At 43.8% G+C, this 24,251-nt stretch overlaps 1 protein-coding gene across 1 annotated transcript; it reads right to left on the reverse strand.

Moving 5' to 3' along the window:
- Nucleotides 1-7,214: 7,214 nt before the first annotated feature.
- LOC101933170 (astacin-like metalloendopeptidase) lies at nucleotides 7,215-21,396 on the reverse strand. The gene is made up of 14 exons (XM_065594077.1): nucleotides 21,329-21,396; nucleotides 20,954-21,033; nucleotides 19,649-19,753; nucleotides 19,503-19,565; nucleotides 18,447-18,587; nucleotides 16,797-16,914; nucleotides 15,884-16,062; nucleotides 14,503-14,584; nucleotides 14,155-14,282; nucleotides 12,380-12,495; nucleotides 11,925-12,147; nucleotides 11,434-11,552; nucleotides 8,917-9,154; nucleotides 7,215-7,282 (listed from the first exon to the last, which is right to left on the reverse strand). The coding sequence occupies exons 1-14, from the start codon at nucleotides 21,394-21,396 to the stop codon at nucleotides 7,215-7,217; spliced, it is 1,728 nt and encodes a 575-aa protein (XP_065450149.1).
- Between the last annotated feature and the right edge of the window lie 2,855 nt (nucleotides 21,397-24,251).

The following is a 24,251-nucleotide window of genomic DNA, read 5'->3' on the forward strand; positions in this document are numbered from 1 at the left end:
CCAGGAAATTCCTCCACAGTTACTTCTCTACTACCATTCCTTAAACTCTGGGCTAAGTGTCCCTCCAGAGTTCATGGGGATGCAGGGAAATCCCCAATGGGCAGTCCTCAGTTCTTAGGAAATGGCGCAGGAGGGATTTTGGTGGCATGGGCCCATTGGTAGGCCTTTCTTTCCAAGGTGGCAATAAAGGTGGTGGGCTAACAGGCTGCCCAGGGAATTCCAGAACCTGAGGCCAGGGGGACTTTGCCTGGCAGAGGACTAGAGCTAATGCGGGTGCTTGGGGCTTGTTGGAGGAGATTGCGGCGAGGAGGTTCCTGCCCCACATCCACTGGTTTCAAAAGATCCCCCAAGTCAGGTGAAACTCATCTGCTTTTATTTTTCTGTCCTAACTGGAAATTTCCAGAGATTCATTGAGCCTCTCACTTTGCCCACAGGAATATTCTTCACGGAAGATTCAGGCAGGCAATTTTTACCTTGTTTTTAGTATTGTTAGAAGTAATGTGTGCATCTCTAAGTTAAAGGGGGTTTTATATTATTATTTAATAGCCTGATGCAAACATTTAATGCTTTGTTACTGATGGAGTTTTCTGCGACTGGCTGCAGGTGTAGAATTTTTCGGAAGGCCTGCCATGGTGGCTTCTATACACTGGTCTCCAAGGATGGGCCAGATGGGACTAATCTGTCTTTACTTCCTCTGATTCTATCATTCCACAGGGTTCAGGTTCCAAACCAAAGGTTCAAACTCAAGATTTCACGATATTTCTTAATTGTATTTACATATACTATTCATGCCCATCACAGCTGAAAACATAGAATCATAGAATCATAGACCTGGAAGGGACCTCGAGAGGTCATTTAATCCAGTCCCCTGCACTCAAGGCAGGACTAAGTATTATCTAGACCATCCCTGACAGGTGTTTGTCCAACCTGCTCTTAAAAATCCCCAATGATGGAGATTCTACAACCTCCCTAGGCAATTTATTCCAGTGCTTAACCACTCTGACAGTTAGAAAGTTTTTCCTAATGTCCAACCTAAACCGCCCTTGCTGCAATTTAAGCCCATAGCTTCTTGTCCTATCCTCAGAGGTGAAGAACAACAATTTTTCTCTCTCCTCCTTGTAACAACCTTTTATGTACTTGAAAACTGTTATCATGTCCCCTCTCAGTCTTCTCTTCTCCAGACTAAACAAACGCAATTTTTTCAGTCTTCCCTCAGAGGTCATGTTTTCTAGACCTTAATCATTTTTGTTGCTCTTCTCTAGATTCTCTCCAATTTGTCCACATCCTTCCTGAAATGTGGCACCCAGAACTGGACACAGTACTCCAGTTGAGGCCTAATCAGCGCACAGTAGAGTGGAAGAATTACTTCTCGTGTCTTGCTTACAATACTCCTGCTAATACATCCAGAATGATCCTTTTTTTGCAAAAGCATTACACTGTTGACTCATATTTAGCTTGTGGTCCCCTATGACCCCCAGATCCCTTTCCACAATACTCCTAGGCAGTCATTTCCCATTTTGTATGTGTGTAACTGATTGTTCCTTCCTAAATGAAGTTCTTTGCATTTGTCCTTATTGAATTTCCTCTATTTACTTCAGACCATTTCTCCAGTTTGTCCAGATCATTTTGAATTTTAATCTTATCCTTTCCTATGCACTTGCAACCCTTCCCAGCTTGGTATCGTCCACAAACTTTATGTGTACTCTGTATGCCATTATCTAAATCATTGATGAAGAACAGAACTGGACCCAGAACTGATCCCTGCAGGACTCCACTAGTTATGCTCTTCCAGCATGACTGTGAACCACTGATAACTACTCTCTGGGAACTGTTTTCCAACCAGTTTTGCACCCGCCCTATAGTAGCTCCATCTAGGTTGCATTTCCCTAGTTTGTTTATGAGAAGACTATGTTAGACCAGGGGTTCTCAAACTGGGGGTTGGGACCCCTCAGGGGGTCGTGATGATATTATATGGGGGGTTGCGAGCTGTCAGCTTCCACCCCAAACCTCCTTTGCATCCAGTATTTATAATGGTGTTAAATATATTAAAAAGTGTTTTTAATGTATGGGGGGGGGGATCACACTCAGAGGCTTGCTATGTGAAAGGGGTCACCAGTACAAAAGTTTGAGAACTACTGTGCTAGACAGTATCAAAAGCTTTACTAAAGTCTACATGATCTGCTACTGCACTCTAGTGGCTCACCATGTAATCTGTTACTAGGATTATTTTCAGGAAAATGCCAGGGACCTCCACCAATGTGAGGGTCATGTTTACCACCCACAATCCAGTGCTGTGTGGTATAGAGAAGTATCTGATTTATGCAAAAGAACTCTGCATTGAGAACAGTTTGAGCCCTGTATGGAACCAGGATCCATTCTGTAATGTCTGTGCCTCAGACCCACTGCAGAAACCTCCTTCCTCCTCTTTCACCAGAAACTTCAAGCCATGCAACCTTCTACTTCCCTTCACAAACACATTTACCTAGTGGACACATTCCCTATTCTGCTAGTGTCCAAACCCCCTCTAATCCCAGGAGGACAGACTCCTCCTCCCAGCTGATATAAGAGTTTGTGGCAGAGGAAGAAAGTCTAAATTTGAATCTTGAGCCTTTTAGCACCAGGGATGGGGCAGATTTGCTTGAACAGAAGCAGTATGTGGGAGGCTCAAACAACGGAGCGAAGAGAGTTCCACAGGGCTCCACCTGCAGCATAGCCGAGGCTTGTTTTTGGGGCGTGGTCTGGGAGAGCATCGGGGAAGGAAGTGGAGAGAGAACCTGTGACTTAATCTTTCTAAAGATTGGGAAGGGAAATAGCACAGTCACCCAGGCTGAAGTAGGCTATGTTGCCCTGTGCCTGGGGCGGGAAGGAGGAGGGAGTATTCCATTCCACAAGCCCCATAGTACTCTGTGGAGTACAACCGAGCATGGGCAAACCACCCAGGATGATCTGACCTTCTGTACAAACATAAGAGTAAGAAGAATAAATGAGTTGCAGTAAAATTCACCTTTACTCAGCCAGCCAAAAGCCATATGATCTTCCAGCTAAACTTTATGGGTCTGCTCCTATCTCTGCTTCTATTAAAGTCCATGTGAGTTTTGTCATTGACTCCAATTTGAGCAGGATCAGAACTTTGGGCATGACGTTTCCAGTCTGCTTGTTGAGATGTAGCTCAGCAGCCAGTGGCTAAGAAGGAAATATGGAGTTTGGGCTTTGAGAGCGGACAGTAGGAATGTGTAACAGAAACAGGCAATGCCACTTTCTCCAATGGGACCAAACATTTCTGAGGTTCAAACTTTGTTCTGGTGCATTTTTCTTGTACCGAGTATATGCAGTTCCTGTCATGATGGGGAGCCCTGCCATCCTGTCAAAAATGAACACCCTTATCTCCCCCCATGGCAACACTAGTAACTGCAGAGGGATTGGTGGGAATTGAAGAAGGGAGAGGGTGACATTGCTGTGATCAGAGTAACTGCAGAAGTGGGGAGGGGCTGGCAGAGACAGATGAGGAGAGAGGGAGGGAGGCTGGGACAGAAAGAGGGACAGACCTGGAGCCATGAGATTTAAATGGTGAAATCTGTCCCCAGTGGCAGCATTGACTTCAGTGGGGTCACGATTCCACCTGAAGTATGTAGCTCAGCTGCTGCAAAGCTCTCATCAAATTTGCAGTTATCAAATAAAATTACCATAACTGTGGTTCTAAGATCACCAGAAATTGCCATGCCAGCAAAACATGCCTGTAATTCTAATTAGAGTTGCTAGGAGTTTATATCAACCTTTCTTGCTACTGGAAGAGGCCAGTGCTTCTTCTGGAAGGCCAGCAACAAAGTCAGATTTCAGAGTAGCAGCCGTGTTAGTCTGTATCCGCAAAAAGAACAGGAGTAGTTGTGGCACCTTAGAGACTAACAAATTTATTTGAGCATAAGCTTTTGTGGGCTACAGCCCACTTCATCAGATGCATAGAATGGAACATATAGTAAGAAGATATATATACATACAGAGAACATGAAAAGGTGGAAGTTGCCATACCAACTCTAAGAAGCTAATTAATTGAGATGAGCTATTATCAGCAGGAGAAAAAAAACTTTTGTAGTGATAATCAATATGGCCCATTTCAGACAGTTGACAAAAAGGTGTGAGGATACTTAACATGGGGAAATAGATTCAATTTGTGTAATGACTGAGTATCACTGGTTTGGAGGGACCTGTTTTCCATCCTTTGAATCGCTCTCTCTCTCTCTCTCCCTGGTTATCAGATTGCTATATAAAAAATGGGGGGGGAGGGGAGTTTTTGAGAGTCTGAAAAAATGCCAAAAAATAAAAATACCCCAGCAAATAACTAGCTGTAAAGAATTCTTAGACTTTACAACCCTGCCTGTGTTGGCCTGGCTAGGTGTGTGACCAGGACTTAGAAAAATACAGGAGTGGGTCTAGATCCATAGTGTGCTCTGGGAAAGAGAACTTGATCCTAATAAAGGGACTTGGTTTCTCCAGATCCCAGGAGGGGTGGTGTGTGTCTTCCCAGCCTTTTGGTACAGGAAAGAAATATGGACACAAGCACGTGCGATTCTAAGGGGTTAAGCAATAAATATGAAAGTGCATTTTAATCCCAACCAACATTATATGTCATGCATAGGTTTGATTATAGAGAGAGCTTTATTCATCAGCTGAGAGAGAGGATTATGAATATTACTATGCAAGATCTCATGTTTTGCTGTGGTATTGCTAAATGTTGGTGATCAATGTGCAAAGAGAACACACCCTCCCAGGCCACCCCAGACCATGTTTTGGATAGACTGCTGGATGGCACACAGAGACATGGCTAGACTGACAGTCTCAAACAAGCAACACAATTAAATAAATATACCTTCAGCAATAATCACCTAGCTCATGAGCTGTGCCCCTGTGAGCCCCTCCTGTTCAGAGTCACACAGGAAATGTCAACACTGCAACTGGGACAGCAAGTGTAGACATCTCCGAGCTAGCTTTGCTTGAGCTAGCTTGCTAAAACTATCAGTGCAGATGTGGCAGCATGGGCTAGCTGCCTGAGTACATACCTAGGGTCCCAGATGGAACTGTGCTTAGGTGGCTAGCCCATGCCACCCTGGCTACAATGCTATTTTTAGTGAGCAAGCTCGGGTATGTCTACTCGTGCTGCAGTCACAGTTCCTGATTGCTGTGTAGTGTAGACATAGCCTCAGTCAGTGTCACTCCAGGCAGGTAAATTGCAGTCTCTTTAACTATGCTATCTTCTAATTGAGAGGCAGGAGGAACTCTCTGGCGCTCGCACTGCAGGAATCTCTAATGAACTAAACAGCAGGCTAGTCTTTGTTTCAATTATTTATTTATATTTAAAATAATAATAATACTAATTGAAAAAAAGCTTCTCCCAGGCTCTAGGTGCCCTAACATCAGTAATAGCCTAATAAATTCTGAGCAGCGTTCAGTTGTCATTGCAATGGGAATTCCTTTCCATCCCTTCCTCATCATGGAAAGCATGTCTTCAGCCTTCTCCCAAAACCTTATCAAATAGATAGCTTTTGTAGCATGCCCTGAAGGTCACCACATTCAGGTTATTTTGGACCAAGTGGGAAAACAAGTTCCAGAGACTTGGAGCCCTCACAGAGAAGGCTCTCCCAGCTGTCACCTCCCTTTTTTATCAGAAGGGAAATCCAGCTCAGGCTCCCCTTCTTACCCCAGCTGTATAGCACGGGGAAAGCGGTGATCCCTTAAGTAGGCTGGTCCCAGACAATATAGGACTTTACAAGTCATAATCAACGTGAGGATATAGATATTCAGGCCTGTCTGCAAAGGCTAGGGTGACCAGATCACTGACAGGAAATATTGGGACGGGGAGGCAGAGCAAAAAAAAAAAAACCACCACCACCAAAAAAAAAAGCCGTTTTGCAGGTGCCGGGGGAATTAGCAGGCCCCGGCCATCCTACCACTGCCCCGCCGCCCCCCCCTAGGCCCCGGGCACATGCGGCACGTCCCGCCGCCCCGCGGGGAAGGAGCCGCTGGAGTGAGAAGCGTGGGGCTCCGGACCCCGGCAGCTGCGGGGGAGAGCGGCTCAGGGCTGCGCAAGTGGGCATGTAAAGTTTATCGGCTGGGAGGGGGGACCCCGGCCGGCTCCTCTCCCTGCCCTGTAGGGGGGTTGCATCCCCGCCCCACACCAGCATGTCCCGCCGGCCGCCGCAGGCCAGGTAAGGAGCCGAGTCCCCCCTCCCCCCTCGTCCTGGCTCCTCAGCTGAGTGGCATTCCTCCTCCCTCCCAGGCTTGCTGCTGTAACAGCGGCAAGCCTGGAGGGAGAGGGTGGTGTCCGGCTTCCAGTTCCTGGAGCTGGTGAGTAGGGGCACCGGGTGGGCAAGGGGGGCTGGCAAGGGGGCTGCCCCCCCAGGAGGACAACGGGGGGGCTCAGCTGAGGAGCCAGGACGAGGGGAGGACTCGGCTCCTTACCTGGCCTGCGGCGGCCGGCGCAACATGCTGGCGCGGGGCGGGGACGCTACCCCCCTACAGGGGTGAGGAGCTAGTGTGACGACACCGGCCGGGGTTCCCCCCAAGCCGATAAACTTTACATGGCCACTCGTGTGGTCCCAAGCCGCTCTCCCCCGCCACTGCCGGGGTCTGGAGCCCCCCGTCTCCCTTCTGGGGGAGCAGCCCCCTTGCCAGCCCCCCTTGCCCGCCCGGTGCCCGTACTCACCAGCTCCAGGAACTGGAAGCCGGCCACCACCCCCTCGCTCCAGGCTTGCTGCCATTACAGCAGCAAGCCTGGGAGGAAGGAGGAATGCCACATGCATGGGGAAGAGGTGGGGCCAGGGTGGGGATTTGGGGAGGGAGCCAATGGGGGAAGGAGCGGGCGGAGTGGGGGTGGGGGTGGGGGCAAGAGCCCTTCCGGGAGGGCAAAATTGCTTGTTTGTCCAGTGCCCGACCGCACATCGGTTGGGACGCGGGACAAACAAGCAAATATCGGGACAGTTCCGATAAAATCGGGATGTCTGGTCACCCTAGCAAAGGCCTATACTTTAAGAATTTAGGTATATGTTTATCATTTAGCTAGTTATAGAGGTATAAAAGAAAGAAAGAATCTGTGTAAGGGCCTTCTCTCACTGAGACAGTCTGAGGCCCTGTTCTTAGGCTAAGGCCTTTGGCCAAGCAGCAGAGGCAGCCATAAGCTGGGAAGTGAATGGTCACATCCTCACATTCCAAACTAGTCATATTCAAATAAGGCAATCTGGGGCTGTTAAGAAGGTGATTCGATCTATCACCTCCAGAGAAAGGGAAGAGCCTAGAAGTTGTAAAAGGAAATTTAGTTCGATAGTTTTCTGTCTGGTAAGACCTCACTTATCAATAGACACAGCTCGGAAACCCTTATGTCTTTATAGATGTAGGTGTGAAATCAAAACTTCTCTATTGTTTTGTCATTATAGTTCCCACTTTGCTATGTTTATTTGCATGGTCTCTGTCTGGTTCTGTGATTGTTTCTGTATAATTAATTTTGCTGGGTGTAAACTAATTAAGGTGGTGGGATATAATTGGTTAGCTAATAATGTTACAATAGGTTAGGATTGGTTGGGTAAATTTCAGTAGAATGATTGGTTAAGATATAGCTGAGAATATTACTATATAAATTAGGGGCAAACAGGAAGTAAGTTGGGATTCAAAAATAAGGAAAAAGGAACTTGGATTTAAGTTTGCTGGAACTTCACCCCAATAAACATTGAATTGTTTGCACCTTTGGACTTTGGGTATTGTTGCGCTGTTCATGCGAGAAGGACCAGGGAAGTGTGAGGGTCAAGGAATAAGCTCTCAAACAATCGACACCTTAAACTCTACCCAGAGACTGATGGGCAGTCAGTGGAGAAACTGGAACACTGCTTTCATGTACTCCCAGAGAGATGTCCTGCTCAATAAGTGAGCCACTGTGGTCTACACCAGCTGGATGTTAGATGGGTTGTGTTAGCTAGAGCTGGCTAGAGAGAAAAGTTGAAAGAAAACCTGACACACTATAGATCCCAATACTCTATTACAAATGTATATCATTACATATCCTAGAAATGGGCGTTCACACATATTCTCCAAGTACAAAGACTACAACAGGCAAATATATAAATGGCAGATTCCACTTTCAGATGAAATCACTTGACAGACATCTGCCTACATCATCATGATGTATGGGTCAGAGTAGGCCTTTCAGGCATCTCTCAAGATGAAACTGCAGAAAGAAGGGGAATAGGTATCATTTCTATTTGTATGCAGAGATGACATATACTTGGGAAGTATAGTATTTTATGCTAAAAATGACATAATCTACAAGTTAGCAATAGTACCTAATGCTTCCATAGTGTCATTTGTCTGCAGATATCAAAGTACTTTACAAATGTGGGTCTGTACGATTAACCCCCATTTTACAGGTGAAGAAATTTAGGCACAGAGAGGGGAAGTGACTCTCAGAAAGTCAGTGTCAGAGCTGCGATTAGAACCCATGTCACCTGAGTCCCCCTCCCCAGCTCTAACCACTACACTCTACTGCAAAGTAGTAATACTAGTATTTCACAGAGCTTTATATTTTCAAAGAATGTCTTGCTAAACCACACAACCCTCCTGTGTGCGAGGCAGGCATTACTATACCTATTTTGCAGATAGAGAAACAGATGCAGAGGTTATGGCCAAAGACCAACATTTTCAAACTTGGGCAGAAATAAAGCACGTAGAGTCATATTCAAGCATTGAAATAAGTCGCCTGATTTCCAGGTCTAAATACCTCCTGCTCCCATTGAAGTCAGGGGAAGCCTAACTTTAGGCTTTGAAAATGTTGCCTGATGTCACATAGTGAGTCAGCTGCAGAGTTGGGGTTAGAATTTAGGGGCTGCTGGCCCCCAACCCCATGCTCAGTTTACTAGATTACACTGCATTCCTTACTGCCTTCATACTTACTGAATGAGTATTCAGCCTGGAATCCAAGATACTGCAGGAAGTAGTCACTGTGGAACTGGACAAGCACTGAGTTTCCAGAGGAGATGAAGCCTGGAACTATGTCATTCGCACAGTATTTACCCTCAGAATGGGCTGTGGTTGTACCTCCATCGTAAATAACCAGGTAGTCATGTTGGCATTGAAATGAATCCTCCAGAAGGAAGGACAATATAGTCAATGATATCTGTCAGTGAGAGACAAGCAAAGTGGACATCTCCACTATGTTCTCAGTGCATCATTTCTGTGAATCATACAGCCATTAATGACAGCCTGTTGAGATATTATTGGATGGGTTAGGGAGCCGGAAAACATTCAATTAATAATGAGCCAAATTCTCTGCAGGAGTAACCTGATGATTTATCCAATAACAAGCCGTTTAGGCAGGGCCTTTAGCATTTGTACAGGCCTAGCACAATGTGGGCACTACTGGAAATAACAACAATATTTAGATAGTCCCTTTCATCCTAAACTATACAAAGGGATCCCTTACACTCATCACTGATGGTGCACCATAGCAACTGCTTTCCACTGCACAACAGCTGTAGATGTACAATTGTAATAGGAAAGGAGGGCGAATCCATATCCAATGGGTGAAGATATTTAGGTGACTAGAATGTAATTACTCAAGCTGAAACGTGGACAGGTCACCAATGCTAACCTTATGTGCACTGGCTAATCCTGTGGGGTTTTAATTCTACAGGACTGGCCAGTTTCTAAGAGTTTGGGCAGACGCGAGAGGACACTGTGGTAGGTTGGAGGAATGGAGCATCAGAGAAGTCTGAGAAGGTTTATTCAGAAGCCGTGATGAGGGATGAAAGATCAGAGAGAAGCAAAGAGCTGGGAGCTAGTTTAACATGGTTGTCATCCTTTGGCTCAGAGCCCTTAAGAGGTGATGCTTGTTTTCAAGATTTTAAGGCCTAATGGCCCAACTCTTACAAAATGTGCCATGGGATCTTTAGTAACCACAGGGGGTCTGGACCTCAATGTTAAATTTTATCTGAAAGATGGCATCGCCATCCACAAAGCAAACACCATGCTGTGGCAACAGGTCAGTTCTGACTCAGAGGAGTGAAAGCTACTTACTGAGTCACCAACACCACTTCCACAGTATGGCTGCTCTTATGTTCTTATGTTCCTGCATTTTCCTGAGTTTTCGTTGGAGGTCTCCTATTCAAATATTAACTAGGCTCAGCCCTGTTTGCTTGTGAGACTTGATGGGCTCACACTGACAGGTGGTAAGTCAGCATGCTAATGTGTCCCGTTTGGAGACTGTAAGAACATAAGAACGGCCATACTGGATCAGATCAAGGGTCCATCTAGACCAGTATCCTGTCTTCCAACAGTGGCCAATGCCAGGTGCCCCAGAGGGAATGAACAGAACAGGTAATCATCAAGTGATCCATCCCCTGTCGCCCATTCCCAGCTTCTGGCAAACAGAGGCTAGGGACACCATCCCTGCCCATTCTGGCCAATAGCCATTGATGGACCTATCCTCCATGAACTTATCTAGTTATTTTTTGAGCCCTGTTATAGTCTTGGAGATAGAGATGTATGGATCTGCATTAATTTGGTTTACTATCTGGAAAATTCCAGCAATATTTCATTATATCTTGGTGAAATTGCCATTAACTCAACTCACTCACCCCGTGTCAGGTTTCAGAGAAGCAGCCATGTTAGTCTGTATCCGCAAAAAGAATAGGAGTACTTGTGGCACCTTACAGACTAACAAATTTATGCTGAAATAAATTTGTAAGTCTCTAAGGTGCCACAAATACTCCTGTTCTTTTCACCCCGGTGTGTCCTAGAAACACAAAAACATTAGTCTGGTTTGGCTTTACTTTAAAAAAGTAGATGATGTTTAAACAGGTCAGAAAATTCAAGCCTTCCTCCATTTGTTACACTGGTAGGCAGGTGATGATCCCCTACCTGCAAAGTAGGTGCGGTTCCCCACAATTTTATTCATTTTCTTTGAAAAAGGCAAGTTCAAGAATGTTCTCTCTCAGTTCTGTGCCACTGAAACCAACCCTCTTACACAGATATTTTAAATCCAGACAGGTTGCAGTAGAAAATGAACTTAAATCAGCTGGAGAAACTATCTGGAGAATTCTGCCTGTGTACCAACCAGGGTAGAAAAAGAGAGGGCAAGTTAGGGGTGGGGAGAGAAGGGTAAGGTAGGTGGCAGAAGGAGGTTCTGCTATGCCTCATTCTCCACCGGTGAAAGGCTTCCTGGGAGTAGTAAACCTAAAGGTGCCCCTTTTGCAGCTTTAACTTGTGCCTGGATTGGGCAGAGAAGAACCAGGGGCAGCGTCAAGGTTCTCAGTGGGCACAGAGGAGAAGCATGCCCTTCCAGTTTCATAATTTGACATTCCAAACAGCTGCTGGATATTCTACTGAGCAGAATCCATTTGATTTGCCATTGCTTGTATCTCCAGGGCAGCCCTACAGCAGGTAACCTCAGCTCACCTTGGATCCTTCTGGTGCTATCATTATCCAGGCACAGTCTGTTAGCGGAGGATAATGAGAAGGATACAGTGGAGACTCAAATGTCCCATTCATGGCAGTAAAAGTCTTGCCACATTGCACTGGGAACAGAAAAGGGATTAAATGTACATGTGGACCCCCTTATGCACAAACACACACAGATTCCCACGCAGAGATGTCCACGCAGACACATAACCCTATGCATACATTGACATGGATTATGCCTTACAAGGAGGCCTCCTTATGCCACTCTAGCAGTATAAAGAGGGGTTGAGCAGCCTGTACAAAATACACCCACTGAAGGATTTTTTTCCATCCCATTGTAATGGCTACGCCTTGCATCATCGTCACTTGAACATTTTTAATGTCATTTGTCTTGCGTTTGATTTAAAATAATCATCCACAGCTCTGAGGCATAAATGAAAGTTGTCAGACATGGTCTCAGATCTTATTGGGAGAGACTGGAGACTTACCAGAATTGTAAGAAGCCTTAAATTTGGGCAATGTGGTGCCATCACTGACCAACTCCACAAGCATCATGTTCCCAGAAGACACTACTGCGGGGAGCTGCTTTGGTCGACACAATTTGTTCAGAAAAACAATGTCTCTCCTGCTGCCTCCGTCGTAAACCAGAATATGGTTGGAAGCACAGTCTGAGGAGGACTGGATATATAAGGAATTAAACTGCAGGAAAATCTGGAGAAAAGATCATGAAAGGATTTACCAACACAGCTTCAACTCTTCCAACAGTTCACTCCTAGCAGCTGGGTTGATTTTATTATTAGTTCAATTGCTCAAGTAAAAGTATTTCATCTAAAATGTTTATCTCATAAGTTCAATTTTCATTTATAAGAGCTCCTGGAAACCAATTGCACAGTTAGCCCTCAACAGTCAGCAAAGAGCATTTCATTCCATAGCCACTTCTTACTTTGTTTGCTGGGATACGAATCAGCCATACAGAGTTGGTATTCTTTGGGTATGATGACCGGTAGATAGTAGAGGAAAAACTTCCAGTCAAATTAGAGAGCAAAGTACTATGGATCTCTGGGGATGGGGAGAATGAAAAGATCTTAATGATACTGGATGCACAGAAAAAGCAATAATAGAATTAAGTTCTCGGTATGATATACACACTCTTAATTTCCAGACAAAGTAATGAATCTGATATGGAAACACATGTAAGGGAGGACAGTTTAATTTGACTTCCTTCAAAAGGTTGGAATCCAGAAGGGAATGGCTCCTTCTGATTATCTATAACCACTAGGGGGCACATTCACTCAACCTGTTGTAGGGTGGTAGAAATGACATCTCCATATGCTAGCCTGGTCCCACCCTGTTCCACTGGGAGGATTCACCATGAGGCATGGTGGCCAGTAATGAAGCTGCAACACTTTATCGGGGTTTTCCTCTTGAGGAGGACAGCTTTAGTCGATGGCTGAGGCTACAACAGCTGTGGGATATTCTGGGGCTACAGAAAAGCCCTATTGATGAAGGCTACTGAATCAACGCATCCTTCGGCCAATCTGGCTGTACCACATTCTTAGCCTGGGCCAATCCCCAGCAGCTGTCTGCTGCTGCAGCCTCCCCCCAGCCATCTGTCACCAAAGTCTTTACCCATACAAGCTATTATGGGACCGAGGGTGGATTTGGCACTATGTATACTTTCCAGGTGTGCATGGGGCCAGCAAAAGGGCAGATATGCACCAGCTAAGCCTCCCATAAGCCCTATGTGCAGAGGTTTGCATACTGGCACTGGGGTGAATTTTACCTCTATATGCTATCCTCTATATTGGTGGTTCTCAACCTATTTACCATTGTGGGCCTCATATGCAGCTCTTTCTTTCTTTCTTTCTTTCTTTCTTTCTTTCTTTCTTTCTTTCTTTCTTTCTTTCTTTCTTTCTTTCTTTCTGTTCCATTCTATGCATGAAGTGGGCTGTAGCCCACGAAAGTTTACACTCAAATAAATTTGTTAGTCTCTAAGGTGCCACAAGTACTCCTGTTCTTTTTGCGGATACAGACTAACACGGCTGCTACTCTGAAACCTGTCATATGCAGCTTGTTATGTGGGAAGCACCCACACGATATATGTACTACCTGTATGGCCCTGAGGATGTCACATGAGCTGCAACTATGTGCTGACTGGGCTTCAAGCAGCCTGCGTGTTGAGAACCACTGCTCTGTATGCTTAAATTAAATAGTGTTGAGCAGGGGGCCTTTGATTTTTCCTTTGTTTGGCTGGTTATTCCAGAGGATCTTTCCTTCCATCCCTGCTCATCCTGGAACTTTTTCCAGAGGAACTACCTCTTGTCATTCCAGAAATGCCATCCATGTCCACAAATGGCTTTTAAAATGTGTATTACTGCACAGATATGTGCGAATGTCTGATCTCTTCACGGGCTCTCCCTAACTGCCCAGCTGATTTGCAAAAACCAATATGATGAGCAATTACATTTTTTTAAATGCTGCTCTATCATTTGGGTTTCACATTTCACCCATTTTTATCACAGATTGCAATCATCTTCTAGCGGAGTATATGCCAACTAATCCACAGATCTGCACCATGAACTCACAGGCCTGGAATCTGTTGCATATTGATTGTATTGCTCCATTCAGAGACTGTACAAAATATATTTATTTTTAAATCATGAGATCATAGCACAAGAGTGGATTAAATGAATAAGGAGTAATATTGGGCTTACTTACCACATTCATATAACTTATTGATTTTGGCCACATCTAGGTTACTCAGTCCAACCCTCTGTCCAATGGGCACTGTGCTATCAGGGAAGGGTGTAATGGTTGCCTTTCCAGATGTATTGGAGAAAGCAAATCTGTAGTGATATGAAGAATAACAACCTAGAAGTTCACTGAGTTTTTCCATTGTTTTACCTTCAAAACTCTGCAGAGTTATTTAATTTGGACTATTTTTGAGTGTAATATTCTGAAAAATATACTTTTAAATTAAACATTGCCTTTTTATATTTACAGTTCAGATGCTACTAACCAATCAGTGTTTGATAATGCAATATCAACCTAACCTCATTCTCTTACCTGTGATAGTGCATCACGGAGGAATAGTCATACTTGAGGCCCAGGTTATTAGCTCTGGTTGGCTTAAAGTGATAAAAATCACCTGTCAGTTACAATACATCATGTTTTAAAAGGTGAATCATAGTCCAGTAACAAACTAAATCAGCACAGCAACAATTTCTACTTCTACATCAAATCAATATAGCATCCTTCACACTTTGCAGTAAGAGACAATCACATACTGAAATGAAAAGGTAATATGCTTTAGATCTATGGTTACAGTCATCTACATTTCTGTATCTGGCATTGTATGTGCAACTCACTAGTCAGTACTGTATGTGATTTGTACCTCTGTGCCCATATTGTCTGTGGACTGGGCACAGATGGGGTGTGTAACACACTCTGACCTGTGGGTTACCTAAACTCTCTTCGTGTTCATATTGAATGGGGAAGGATGGCCATGAAGTTAAGGCACTGGCTTGGGACTCAGGATATAGGGGAACAATTCCTAGTTCTGCCACAGAATTCCTGTATGCCATTTAATTACCCTGTGCCTCAGTTTCTCATCTGTAAAATAAGAATAATAGCACTTCACTACCTCACGACACAGGCAGCAGTTTCTTTCTTTCCCTGGGGGTGCTCCACCCCCGTTCAACCCCAGGGCCCACTCCCACTCCACCCTTTCCTGCCCCCATGACACTCCACCCCCGCCCCATATCGTCCTGCCTAGTTCCGCCCCCTTCCCCGAGAGCACGCCCTGTCCCCACTCCTCCCCCATCCCTCCCAGCGCCTCCTGCACTCCATGGAACAGCTAATCTGTGGCGGGTGGGAGGCACTAGGAGGGAGGGGAAGGAGTTGATCAGTGGGGCCACCGCCGGGTCAGAGGTGCTGGGGTGGCTGGAGGGGAGCTGGCTGCCCCTGGGTACTAAGCACCCACTAATTTTTTTCCATGGGTGCTCCAGCACCCACGGAGTCAGGGCCTATGCCTCAAGGGTGTTGTGGGGCTAATCATATTTCTTTGCCTCTCATGGTGTTAATGGAGGGATGATACTATGGTGATGGTGGCCATATAAATAAATAGAATAAAGAATGCCAAGAAATTACAGTGCAGTGCTTCTATTTTCAAACACAGAGTTGAAGAGCTAAGTAAATCCATATTCAAATGATCATCAAGATGAGACATTTACAAACTGGTTTTTTACTTTTTGCACCTTTTTCTGGGCACTTAATGGGGAGGCCAGCTCTACACTCTTGCACAGTCAGCCCCTGATAGTGAGGAATTTACTTTGAGGAAAAGTTACAGGTTCAGAACGTAATACTTTAGGCCTCGGAACAGTTGAGTTAGTATCATTTCTCTCTCTCTCTCAGTCAAACTAGTTCAAGTATATAATATGGTACATACCTGGACTAATGTACTGCCATGCAATCACTACATATTTGTCCCTGTCGTTCCTGTTCTGTTCATGCAGCATCCCCAGTGCATGGTTTAGTTCATGCTGAATGATTCCTTTTCTCATGCAACCCCCTTTGTGCACCGACACCACCTGGGAGCCCCCAACCTTTCCAAAGTAAGACCAGCAGCTAGAGAATGAGAGAATATCATTCAGAATTTGCTGATGAAACCCAAACGCTGGTGCTAACCCTAACTGCAATCCACAGCTGACTGGTTCAGGGCTGTTGCTGCAGAAATAATTACCTGTGCTGGCTAGCAAAATTTTTCTGTTCCTGTTCTCCAGAGAGATAGGTAAAAATCCCACTTTAGATTACAAGTGAAAACAAGTCTGTTAAAGTTTCTACCTGCTTCACTAACCAATTCACTGGCTGTCTCTACTCAAGAAGGGCCAGGTCTATGCTTGCTTTGAGTCAGGAATAGTAACTTGATCCAAAGTCCATTGAAGTTAATGTACTGTAGGGATCAAAAAGAAGAACAGGAGTACTTGTGGCACCTTAGAGACTAACAAATTTATTAGAGCATCTGTAGGGATCAGATTCTGTTATAACATCGGGGTGCTGGAGGTCAGAAGTGTGGTTCTTTGGTTGCATTGGGGTGTAAGCATGAAAGGAATAGCAGAAGGTGCCATATGTCAAGATACATGGCCTATGGGCTGATGTGGAGAGATAGGATTGGAATATCAGGGGGCTGCAGATCAAGATTGAGGTGCATCAATAATGTCAGGAAGGTCTAATTGCTTAATGCCTATTCTATCTGCTTTGGATCAAGCCAATGAGTAGTCCCTCAAGTCTAGGAGTACTCATTTTACTCACAATTAGTTTTATAAATCAAAAAGTGACAGACTCAGTGCACTGGGACCTACCCATCCTTAGGAGAAATATATATATAGTCAGTTTCCGTTGTGCGGTCTACAAAGTGAATACAAGTCAAGGTCTCGTATTCTTGGATGGCACCAACAATCAGAGCTTTCTCCTCACGAGCTGCGGGAGGAATAGATATAGTGCTTAGTTAATATAAACTGGAGTCATTAGCACACCTCTGTGTGTGTGTGAGACAGAGAGAGAGAGATGCTTTAGGGCAGCAATAGCCTAGTTCTGTGGCATAACAACTTGCCAGAAGCCATAGGACTGCACCTCATTAACAAATATATTTACATAAATGAACAAACATTCTAGCTGCAATGGTGAAATAGGGGCCTGATCCTGAAAGTGCTCTGCACACAAGGCTCCCGTTGACTGCAATGGGACTCCCTATGCACAGCACCGGCAACATCAGGCTCTAAGGCAAGATCTTTAGAGCATCATAGCCCAGACCCTGACTTAAGAAGGAGCTATGGATTTGAGACCATAGAGCCCTGGGCGGCAAAGTTCCATCACACATGGCGATGGTGGTGGGAGCAGCAGCTCACCCCAAGGGTCTATCTGCCTTATCTCACTTGGCTCCTATTGTCTAACAGCAAGTACAGGAAACTAGGCACCAATTAGCTAGCTCAGCACAAAGATCCAGTAGTGTTGGAGTGTTCGTATGCCCATGTGGGAGGCCACAGGAAGGAACTGGGAAACCTCCTTCTCCCTGTGGTCAAATGGGACAGGGGAAAAGGAATTGCTGAGACCCAACACTAACACCTAGGATGGGGGAAGTCCTCTAAAGGAGGAAGAATGGTAAGAGCTGGAGGGAAAGTTGTGTCCCATCATTGGCCTTCTGGCATCCAGGGAAGTGGAAACCTTTGGAGGGTAACAGCGGGGCAGTTGTGTGTGAAGTAAAGCCCATACAAGCTACTGCATATGTTGTCTTAAGAGGCCAGCTTCAGAGCCCAATTGCTACATGTGGCATTAGGAGTGATCTACAGAAAAGATAAGTTTGTGCAGAGGACTCAGGATGAAGGAGAAAAATCTACCTACCACACACTCACCAACATCTGGCCAAGGGGAAGAGGCTGGGAGAAAGTCTTCCTCAGGAAGTCCCTACAGATTTTTGGTGGATGTGTACTGGAGGCGGGGTGGCCTGAAAGCCTGATTGACCCATGCCCTATTAAAACTTAATCCACCTCTGGCTGGGAGGAAGGGCATCTCTTGGCTCTCTCCTCTACTCCGTGCCCACAAGCGTTGGCCTGGCATCTGGAAAGGAGAGGACTTTCACCTCCCTATCTCTCTTTTTTTTCCCTCTTTCTCCTCCTCCCCTTCGCCTCTTGGCTGATGGGAGGGAGAGATTGTTGCCTTTTTTCTCTTCTCTCGTCTGGGTGTGTGGGGGGGTGCGGTGTGGGGATGAGGTGTGGGAAGGGGGAGGAAGTATTCCAGTGATTCATTCTATCCTATGGGAAGGTGTTTGACAGAACCAGCAGAACATTAATTAATGCAACTCTTAATGCAGCCGCATCATTGTGCTGAATGTTCCATGCTGAAATACAAGTCCTATGCTCTCAATAGCTCTTCATGGGCAGAAAAAACTGGCCTGGGAGGCTGCTAGTTGGCAACTCCTCACCCATGTTAGCAATGTTAGAATGAAATCTTACTGTAGGAAGAAGAGATGACGTAGGGGATGATGACGAGTCCATTTGATGATTTGGGCCAAAAGCACCAGTTAAATGGACAGACTATGGCATTGCGATGTCTTTTTGGGGTAATGTCACCTTCATATAAACGGGTTTTGCTGCCTGTGTAGATGAAAAAAATAACTGTTACTCTCAGTTAAAAAATACTTAAAAAACAGAACCGTGGGTATCCTACTGTACATATAGTGACTGAAGTTCCACCAAGGGCCTTGTTCTGCCAGTGTGAGAACAGATCACAGGTGATTCCGAATGTCACGAGAACCCACTAACAGAGCTTCAGACTTGCAGTCTGTACAGTTTGGGTGTATTTTCATAGGATTAGAAGTAGGAATAGGCCTGACCCTATACCCCAATTCAGAACACCTTTGAAGTCTGGGAAGTCCATGTCCGATATCAGGCATGCATCCTAGCTTCACGGCTCACGCTGATCTCTAATTATAAGATTCTGAAGTTTAAATTAAAAATGACATTGACTTCAGATCTCGTAACTAGCAGTGTTTGAAACCCAGTAACTATGAATGACCCCAAAAATTCAAGCCCAAACCACTTAGTTTCATATTTGGATCCAAAAATATTCAGTGCCAGAGGTTTTGCCCCATTACATAGCTAAACAGAATATCACTTGGGTTCAATTGAAATGGAGCCCCTTTTATGCTTGCAAGATTTGTGAACCTGAGCAAACTTTTCAATTACTCTGGTCTGAGTTTCCATTTTGCAACAAAACCTGGAACCAGATTACTTCCTTGTGGTTTGGGGATTTTGCTGATATTTCACGTAGCTATATTTACAGCACTGGGAGCAAGGTGTGCACACCCAAGGCCAAAAAGAAGGAGAAATCTGAGAACAAAGAGTTCTGTATAATACAATGTAATTTAAACAAACTGAGTCATACTTTCAATACAAGGTTCTGTCAAATCTTTCCAGGGATTTTTCCTAGTCCTGCTAAATTTATAAAGGATAGTTCATGTAAAGAATCATAAGAAACATATTCACTGGATTTTGTTTTAAATTGATTACCTTTATTGGATTTTAAAATTAAACTAAAAATGGATTCTTCCTCACTCTCTGGGAAGGCAACTCCTGCAAGAGATATCAAGGATGTGAAACTTTTTATGCTTGAACAGTGTGAGAAAGTGGATTATAAAAATACAGCACCTGGGTACCTGGCATGTTCTTCTCAATATCGGGGGAAATTCTGACCCTACTGAAGTCATTGAGAATTTTGCCATTGATTTCAATGGGGCCAGAATTATATCCTTTGTGTGATGCTGTAACAGTATAAAAGGCAAATCTATTGTAACTGTGTTCTTTCTTATCACAATTATCCTTGTCCTCCCTCCCACGCTCCTTCCTATTGTTAATTACACTCACTTGTTTTTAGTCCTAAATTAATTGTAAACTCACTGGGGTAGGGACTCTTTACTACGCCTTTGGACAGTGCTCAGAACAAAGGGACCCTGATCCCGACTCAGACCTTTCGGTACTACTACAGTACAAATGATAAGTCCAAAAGCAGTTTATGATTATTCAGAATGGAAGGTGCTATATAATTAGACTGATATAATTAGATAGTGAGGACCTGACTCTCCGCTGTCTTGAACTTTGTGTCATCATTTATACCTGAGCAAAGTGGGTGTAAAATGCTCCCAAATCTGAATTTTGCACTCATGCTGGTGGTAGCATTTTTCACCCATTTTGCACTCAATTTGTAGAAGTGTAAATGGGGCTAGAGGATCACAGTGGAGATCAGGTCCTAATAACCCTTGTTAGCCAATCATTTGCCCTTTCTTAAAACCCATTTTATATGATCTCCCTCAAAAATGGCCTCATTTGTAAATACCCTAATCATATAATATAGACATTTCAAAAATATTGTGCGCAATAGTGTAATACCACATCATTCTTTCAGTGTTCTGAGGACAAATGGCTCTAGCTTACAGTTCAAGATGTCCTCATATGCTCCCTGATGTCAATTATAACCTTTCAGCTTATGTGGATTGTGTATTAGTTTCCCACATGCACTAAACAACTTGCCTCAGTTAAAGCTGTTCTTAGAAAACTGTTAAGAAACTCAATTAAGATTAAAAAGTAATTGCAAAAGAAGTAAAGCTGCTATTTGAAGTTCACGATAAAGCAAAGTGCTTTCACTCTGGAGCAGAGAGGAAGGATGACAAGAACAGCTCTAGAAACTAATGGCAAAGTGGTCTAACTTCATACCAAGGGAGTCCTAATAACGGAGAGTTAATAATGGACATTAGGAAAGAATATTTTCTATTTAAGAAGCAATAAATAACAGGGTGCAACACAAGTACCATTTAGGAATATTTGTAACCTGAAGCAGTAAGATATGCCAAGCTCTTTGCATGTATGTACTTTAAATTTAAATGATTTCAGCTCAGTAAGAAGGCTGATACATTCCTGGTTTTTTGATTACAGTAATTTTCTAGTATTGTATAAATCACACTTACCTTCATAGCTTTGTTCAGTGTTCACCTGCAAGAAAAATACATTTTTTTCACATGCCAGTTCTGTCAGAAATGTAACATATCTGGAAAAAGGAAAACTGAAAAGAATCAAAACATTCAGATTAATTAAAAATAATTGTCCCAACTTATTTCCTAGCATGTTAAAAGGATAGAGGGTGGGGAAGGTATCCCAGCCATCCAGCAAAGAGATAAAAATTACATACAAGAAACAAATCTGTGAATGGCTCTTCTGTTTTACTCTCACCTGGATAGGGAAGCTTACACTGAAATAAAAGTGAGATGCAAAAAGGGCTAGTTGAATTTTCAAGTCCATCCTCAACCTCTGAAAACTTATCTGTAATAGGGACTATGACTCACAGTTCTGGAGATATCTGTTTAAACTCTTTGGTACCTTGCTGTGCCTCCACCAGATTATGACTATTCATGCAAGAAGAAGGTGTGGCCAATCAGTTGCCAGAAACAGAGAATTAGAGAAACAATGGACTTTAAAACAAACATGAGCGATCTCTGGAGAAAGGTGTCCAGAGTCTTATCACAAATGACAGTGTCAGATGAACATGAATACAATTTTAAAAAATCATTACAATACCTTTGGTTATTAAAACTAAAAGAATTTAGTAACAATAATTCACTTTTCTCCATTTCTCCATATCTACTGTTTTCTTATTTTGGCATTTCACTCAGCTCAGATAATGAAAATAGACTAGTCAGTTTCATCTTAGCTTCTAAGCAGTTTCCTTTTCCAGTTCTCATGCATTATCAAAAAGCTGCTCCATCTGGGTTAGGAATACTACAGGGAAAGAGTGAATTCCAAACAAAAATAGTTTTCACTAATATAAAATATATGTAACACTTATATTAATATAAAATTTAGTAACTTATTTCCCCAAAACCATAAATTTTGGTTTTAAAATGACTGATTCTGATAGTTTCTTTTTCAAAAACAATGCTGATTTTAATCTCATCACTGGAGGATTCTGACAAGTGGAAACACATACTTCCAAGTATCAGAGGGGTAGCCGTGTTAGTCTGAATCTGTAAAAAGCAACAGAGGGTCCTGTGGCACCTTTAAGACTAACAGAAGTATTGGAGCATAAGCTTTCGTGGGTAAAAACCTCACTTCAGATGCAAGTAATGCAAAATTTCCAGAGGAAGGTATAAATCAGTATGGAGATAACCTTGTTAAAAAGTGAGGTTTTTACCCTCGAAAGCTTATGCTCCAATACTTCTGTTAGTCTTAAAGGTGCCACAAGACCCTCTGTTGGTTTTTACATACTTCCAAAAAATAGTCCAGATAATAATCACTGTGTTGTCTGTCTTTTAAGCTGCTGTAGGCTATACATTAAAGGCTTAATATTTCAATAATGATTCATTGACGGCAAGTTACTCAGATTTAAGGACCATGCAAAATACATTCCCACATTAAAGCTTTTGGCAGGCTTGGCTCAATGGTAGATTCAGAATTTGAGCATAGGCATATCCCTCTTTCTTTAATAACTCCCAGTCAGAACAAGGCAAATGTTAAGGGCATACTCTCAGTTTCTTCAGAGCTTCAGTGCTCAGCTGCCCTTTGAGCCAGTGTAGCTGCAGAGCAAAATCTCCCAGCATTGGGTCAAGCATGTACCCCTTTATATGCAAAATTTTGTATTCTTTTCACAGTATTTTACTGGTAATGCACAGAAATGGGTAGAAAACTATTTTACAAGCAACTATCAAGTGCTTCCAGATGTAGCTCCATTTGCTTTAACTTGCATATCAGAGCTTTTACAAACCATCCTATTTTATTATCTATTATCACTGGTTCTTCTGTAGAAGAGTATAAAGAGCTACTTCTGGGGGAATTCCGCACCACTGCATGTGTGCATAATTAATGAGCCATGCATATTTTTATTTTTTTGCACAGAAATAGCTTCTGCTGGAAAGTTGCTGCAGCTCTGCCTCTTGCCCACCAGAGGGCGCTGTGGCAATAGAACAGAGCAGCAGCTCCCTGCCAGCTAGGGAAGAGAAAGAGCCTGCCTTCTTCACAGGGCCTGTGGGGCCAGGTCAGGAGACAAGGACTATGGGAAGACAGACAGCATGAGGCTGCTGGGGGGGGGCAGATGGGGGCTCAGAAGGGCTAGTGGGGGAAGACAAACTGGGGAATGAGCTGAATGGGAGTAGAAGTGCAGTGCCACACAGGGGAGGGAGGTGCAGGGCCAGATTGGGGAGTGGGTGTCTGTGGGGGTGGAGGCACACATATAGACAGGGGGTGCAAGGACACATGGAGGTGCAGGGACGAATGGGGATAGGGTAAGATGTGTCTGACTGAATGGGAAAGGCTAGGGGTCAGCCAGGGTCTGCATGGGGGACGCTTCCTAACAATTCCCCTCTCCCCCCCCCCAAAAAAAACCTGTTCTATACTTTTCCCACCCATACCCAACAACCCACCAAGTTCACACCCACGCTCCTTCCCAGCAATCACTTCCCTTTCTCTCAGCTCATCCATTACCCCTGATTCCCCCAAGTCTTTGCACTGCTCCTGAGGGGTGCGGGAAATATGGTTCTGTATTGTAGTTTAAATGAATTATTACTCAGAGTTCTGTATTAATATGCCTAGTAAGGGATCTATTTGTCAAAAAATATTTCCTGAATCTTTTTTGTTGTCTGTATTGTTACAGACATACTTGCTGACAGGTATTTTGCAATAAATGACCAAAAATAATTGAAACTGGTGTGATTATATTGTGTTATTTTGATAAATAAAATATGCAGAATTTTGCAGAATTTGAAAATATTGTGGGCAAAATTTTAAATTTTTTTTTTGTAGAATTTCCCCAGGAGTAAAGAGCTTAATCCAGGATTTTGAACTATCACTGCCTCTTCCATTCCTTCTGTGATATCCAAAGGGCATGTGTCCACAACCATGCTATGACATGCCATCCGGGACTATCAGGAACTTTATAGCCATTAGTGGCATAAGTCTCTGATGGTTTCTAGCCACTAACTAGGCAACCAACATTTTATGGTGATCTTTCACACGAGGCCCCACTAACTTTTGACACCTCCTACATCCCTGGTAAAAAGACTTCCCTTTCTAGTTAGAGAAAGTTGGCTTATCTTTACTTCACATGCATTAAGCTCCTCTTCTAATACTTCAGCAAATTTTTTCCTTCAAAAAAGCACATTGTTGAAATCCTCCTATGGAATAGCCTCCTTTGGATGAGAAAATCCATTCCTCATAAAGCAGCTTGAATGCCATTGGCTGCTATCAGGCACTTGATGATCTATCCATAGACTATCC

Source organism: Chrysemys picta, chromosome 4, assembly GCF_011386835.1.
Source record: "Chrysemys picta bellii isolate R12L10 chromosome 4, ASM1138683v2, whole genome shotgun sequence".
Lineage (NCBI taxonomy): Eukaryota > Metazoa > Chordata > Testudines > Emydidae > Chrysemys > Chrysemys picta.

Coding starts and splice junctions, on each gene's coding strand:
- LOC101933170 (XM_065594077.1), bottom strand. CDS start 21,396: ATGAATAGTCATAATCTGGTGGAGGCACAGCAAGGTACCAAAGAGTTT. Junction 12,148..12,379: donor TTCGTATCCCAGCAAACAAA/GTAAGAAGTGGC, acceptor TCTTTTCTCCAG/ATTTTCCTGCAGTTTAATTC. Junction 9,155..11,433: donor TAGCACCAGAAGGATCCAAG/GTGAGCTGAGGT, acceptor TCTCACTGACAG/ATATCATTGACTATATTGTC.